The 5186-nt window shown below is 58.7% G+C and overlaps 1 protein-coding gene across 4 annotated transcripts; it reads left to right on the top strand.

Moving 5' to 3' along the window:
- The first annotated feature begins 1596 nt into the window (after positions 1-1596).
- Positions 1597-4633, top strand: LOC125537436 (protein IQ-domain 26-like). Of its 4 annotated transcripts, XM_048700764.1 has the most exons (5): positions 1973-2461; positions 2566-2628; positions 2732-3036; positions 3504-3680; positions 3807-4633. In XM_048700764.1, exons 3-5 carry the CDS (start codon positions 2758-2760, stop codon positions 4395-4397), a joined length of 1047 nt encoding a protein of 348 aa, XP_048556721.1. In that variant the 5' UTR covers positions 1973-2461; positions 2566-2628; positions 2732-2757; the 3' UTR covers positions 4398-4633. The 4 variants fall into 4 exon arrangements, with proteins under 4 accessions (XP_048556718.1, XP_048556721.1, XP_048556719.1 ...); XM_048700761.1 differs by lacking the exons at positions 1973-2461; positions 2566-2628 and adding an exon at positions 1597-1910; XM_048700762.1 differs by lacking the exon at positions 2566-2628.
- Positions 4634-5186: the final 553 nt, after the last annotated feature.

The raw sequence follows: 5186 nt of genomic DNA, 5'->3' as shown, positions 1-5186 counted from the left end.
CAACAAAAGGATCCCAACTAGTGAATTTAACATGAGCCTGAGACCACTCTAACCACAAGGCTGCTGCTCCAGTGAAATTGACCACAGCTGTATCTACCCAGACCGAAGGATCCACTGCCCCTATCCTAAAACATGCTTCACAACGAATTTTCCACCCCGTGGGATTGTCCCCATTAAACTCCGGACATTCAACCCTAGTAGTGCCCGATCTACCACCAGAGAACCCACTGGTGTTGCCCTGTTCATATGGATTTGGAATAGGAACGGAGGGAAAGGGTGTCCGAAAAGTATCATTGGTCGGGACCGGCGCCTGGAGGATTGGTTCCCCAAGCGGCAGGACCCGATTTGGTGTTGCATAGCGGCGGCCAATCTGCCCATGGTCGTCACCACCTGCGCCGGAGTCGAGCAACGGCGCGTCTGCCGTCGTCGAGGATGAGTGACCCGGCGCCTTCCCTGATGCGTTCGCACCGAGCGCGATCTTGGCGAGCTGCGCGCGAATTTCCCTGAGATCTTCTTGGAGACGCCCGACAGCCGCATCCACCCCAGGACGCCAAGCCGACAGATCGTTGACCACTGGCTCGAGAGATTGCAGCAACGGCTCTATCTGCGACACCGCTGACTCAATCTTGTCGAGGGAGCGCTGGATCCCGAGCAGCGCCTGCGCGATGCTGCTCCTCTCCTTGGCAGCCTCCTCCATCTTCTTCTGGAAGTCTAGATCCGCCATGATCTGCTTGAGGCTGCGAGTCTTCTTCTTCTCCAGATCGGCAGCGGCGGAAGAAAAAATTTTGGGTGGGAATTTGAGGCTCTGAATACCAGATGATACGGTCCTGGGTAGAAATCTCTCGATCTATCTCTCAATTGCCAAGTTCAGAGTACAGATAAGTAGCTAAGAGGTCGAATCAGCAAGAAGGGGATTGGGATTTAGAGTCGGGGGCGGGAGGAAGGATACATCGCCCAACGGCGCCGCCAGTTTTCTGATCCAATGATACCCTAACTTACACCCACTCCTGATATATATATATGGTTCACCTGCTCCAGGTCGGTCCGGTGACGCGCGAGCTGGGCCTCCTCTCCCGCTTGGGCCTGGGCTGGGCTGTAGCGGAGCCGGCCTTGGGGTCCGCCACTGTAGTTCCCGTGACAGTTTCCCACCGACGCCAATATTCACGGCAATTGTTAAATTTGAGTACGGTGGGTTACTACTGTTACCTTTTTTTTTGAGAAGGGTTACTACTGTTACTTTTTTTTTTGAGAAAAGGTTACTACTGTTACTTGTGCAGGCAGTAGCTACAGTTTGTATAGATATTCCTCGTACGGGCCGTGTTGGTTGTGCTAGACAAGCATCAAGCCCAAGCTGGTCCAGGCGCGTAGCTACAGCTAGTCCTCGACAGTAAAAGGAAGGAGCCAGCCCCAAAACATTAATCTGACCGGATCGGTGCCTCCTACCCGTAGCACTCCAGTACCACCGGTACGCGGTCAGTGTACCGGCGGCCGGCCGGGTGAGCGAGAGCGCCACCGTGAGCGGTCGGCGTCACATCACGCTTTTCCCCGCCGCGGGCCCTCCCGGCGTAGGCATATGCATAGGCACGGGGAGGGCTGGAAGTGGGAACTGGAGACGAGCTAAAGCCCGCCCGTCCTCTCGTCTGGGTACCAGCGCAGGGCGGCAGGCACTAGCTAGGCGATACGGCTCCACGATCTCGTCCCGTGTACCCACCCTATCCCATCCACTCTAGCGGCAAGCCCCGCCGGAAATATAATCATTCGCAGGATCGGGATCTTGGCGTGAGCTGCTGGCCGCACCCGCCCGCCCCAAAAGCCGCGCCAGCCAGCCCCGCGAGCGGGAGCGGGACGACGACGACGACCGCTGCCACCCCCACCGCCGCAGCGGCGACGAGAGTTTTGAGGCAGGCGAGGTGAGATACAAGTGATGATTTCCCCACCGCCGTTGGTTTCTTCTCGCGTCTCGTTTTGCTCGTGCCCGTGGGACGCTGGCCTAGCTTGTTGCCTTGCGCCCGGCCTCGTCGTAGACAAGCCGGGGGAATCTTTTTCACGCCCCTCCCTGTTGCTGCTTGTGCGCGGTCATCACATGCCACAGCCCACAGGCGAGGCGAGCGAGAACACGCGTGCGTTCCCTTCTCCTACCCACCTTCCCCGCCGCACGCCGCTGCGCTTCTCTTCTTCGCTCCTTCTCTGCTTCCTGTTTTTTCACTGTTCGTTCGTTGGGGCTGGGGGTGGGTGGGTGGCATTGCTTGCCTGAAAAGCTCGTCCGGGGGAAAAGGTTTCCTCTTCCGGGCTTCACGTAGGTGGCCACAGGCGACGCTGCCCCTCGCTTCCTTTCACTGATCCGACTGCCATCTCCCACCCACCCACAAACTCCGCCGCTGCCGCTGCCGCTGCCTTGGCGCTACGCCGCTGGCTCTTTTCTGTTCGGCCTCCTCTTCCTCGCCGCGCGCCTCTCTAAAAGGTTTCGCCTCTTTTACCTTCCGACGAGAAAGAGACAGAAACTTATCTTTTGGGGCGGTTCGGTGAATGCTTTTGCTTTCTTCCTCAACCTTCTCCCCGTTTCAGTTTCAACTTGCTCCCGTAGCTTCCGGCTTCTTGTTTACGCACGCTGTCTCAACTCACCCGCAGGTCGACGCCATGGCTGTCGTCTCCTCTGTTCTTGCAGTTCGTCGTACGATTTTGTGTTTTATTTGCCGAATCTTGAGTTCTTGACGCGTCGTTCTTCGCGCAGGTAGTAATAGGATCGGTCGTCGCGCCATGGGGCGGGCCATGCGGTGGCTCAAGAAGGTGCTCACCGGCGGCGGCGGCAAGAAGGAAGGGGCCAAGGAGCCGAGCGCCGCCGTGCCGCCGATCGATAGGAGGAGGTGGAGCTTCGCCAAGGCCAGGAGCAGCGTCGCCGACGCCAGCCGCAGGCCTTCCGTCACCGCCGTCGTCGCCGGCGAGCTCTCCCAGGCCAGGCCGTGCGGCTGCGGCCAGGCGCGCGAGACGGAGACGGAAGCCGCCGTCTTGATCCAGAAGGCCTTCAGGGGCTACCTGGTACGACCCTGTCCATGCTTCTCTCGCATTTCTCTTTTCCTTTTCTCTCACACAAACATCAAGCTGAATTTTGTGATGAACACACGTTCGAAGCTAGGCCAATTTTCAGGCATTTCATCTGCATCATCTCTTGAAAGATTAACAGTTGTAAACGGCGATGGAATGCATAGATGAATAGGTGAAAGGGATATTGGTAGATTCCTCTGCATCTGCATTGGGCAGCAGATTTGACTTCACTGTGCGTCCCGTTGCATCCGATGGTTGCTGCCTTCTCGTTAGCAACTGCTCATTGTTTATTAATCTGCTGCTCCTGCTGCCGCTTCGAATTTATTTATGTTTATTCCCACAGTTCTGCACGTCGTGACACAAGCCTAGTCGGTGCACCCGTCATCATCGCACTTATTAAACCTATCAAACACTAAAGAAATGTGTCAAAGATTTGAAATTTGTACTACCGCGACCGGCAGGCCAGGAAGGCTCTCCGCGCCCTCAAGTCGCTGGTGAAGCTGCAAGCGCTGGTGCGCGGCTACCTGGTGCGGAAGCAGGCGGCCACGACGCTGCACCGGCTGCAGGCGCTCATGAGGCTGCAGGCCTCCTCGCAGGCCCTCAAGAACCTCTCCTCCTCCCGGAGGTCCATCGAGCAGGTCCGTCAGAATCCCTTCCCGCCGCGCATCGTGATTCTTCTTCTGGTGATGAACCGCATTTCGTCTGGCGAATGAAAATGAAGCTGAAAATTTGACGCTTGATGATTGTTTGTTGTTGTTGCGTAGGAGCGGAAAACGTCGGTGCCTGTGGTGCACCGCCGGAGGCTGTCGGAGGGCGGCGCCGGGGACGACCGCAGCCCCCGGATCGTGGAGATGGACACGTGCCAGCTGCGGTGCCGGTCGTCCCGGATCGCGGGCCGGTACGCGGCCGCCGACCCGCAGGCGCCGCCGCCGTCCTCGCCGCTCGCCTACTTCTGCAAGCCGCCGTCGCGGCTGCAGCTGCGGGAGCTGGAGCCGCAGCAGCCCAAGACGACGCAGAACACGCCCCGCCTCCCGGCCATCGTGCCCGGCGGCTCGCCGGCGAAAGGCCGGCCCTCGTGCGGGGGCGGGCGGGAGTCGAGCAGCCCGCGGTACATGGCGGAGACGGCGTCGTCCGTGGCGAGGGGCCGGTGCCAGAGCGCGCCGAGGCAGCGGCACGGCAACAACCCCGCCGCCGCCTTGGCCCCGGGCCTGGCGCGCGGCGGGTCGAGGAAGGCGGCGCCGCAGTCGCAGGACAGCTTCAGCTTCAAGAGCTCGGAGGCGTGCAGCCGCGTGGAGGACTACTCCGAGATGAGCGACGAGGTGACCAGGGACTACTACCTCGACCAGCTCTGGTGATGATCGCCCGGCGCGCTACTAATCAGGGCGTGGAAGCCATTAACATCGTCGTCTCGGTATATAGTTAGTAGGAGTATCATTCAGGATTAACAAAATGCTTAGCAGTAGTTGTAGTTGATGGCACGGCACATCATCATCGTCATGGTCATCCGATGTTAACCGCCATTGTAGCAGCTCGGTGGAGCGAGCATGGCATGCCAGAGAGAATGGGAATAAAATCCGTTCTGCTTCCGCGAGATCATTTGGGGGAAAACGAGGCCGCGCCAAAGCTCATGAACCCCACCACCTTCGTCTCTGCTCTGCTCTGTCCCGCCACTGCCAGCCTCGATGTATCAATGGTGACACCGACGTCCCCCCCTCTAGAAAACAGAGGGGGTAGTGCAGAAGACATGGAAGCTGGGACGAAGGGAGTTAATGGATACTGGCAGTGAAGGCAAAGGTTTCTTGTGGTTGTTTGGAGTACGCACTGCACTGCACTAGAGAACTGCAGCGCCACTGAAGCGCACCGCTTTGGCTTAAATGTTGCCGTGCCGTGCCTCTGTTGGAAATGGCAGTAGTACCAGATGGCCTGGCTGTCCCTTGATGTTGAGGTGGTGGGGTGGTAGAGAAGAGGAAGCTTGGCGAGGTGCATCAATGCCGGCGCAATTCCGGACGATCCAGCGCGTCCCTTTCGTCCCCAGAATCTCTCTCTGCGGGCGTCAATGTGACCGACGGGAAGGACACATACGGTGCAGGGCGCCAGTTTCCCAGCATCGTAGCTTGCCCAAGACGGGGAGTACGTGCGTACAA

The sequence above is a fragment of the Triticum urartu genome, chromosome 1, assembly GCF_003073215.2.
Source record: "Triticum urartu cultivar G1812 chromosome 1, Tu2.1, whole genome shotgun sequence".
In the NCBI taxonomy this organism is placed as follows: Eukaryota; Viridiplantae; Streptophyta; class Magnoliopsida; order Poales; family Poaceae; genus Triticum; species Triticum urartu.
The sequence above is the reverse complement of the archived record's forward strand: the minus strand, read 5'-3'. Positions and strand labels throughout refer to the sequence as shown.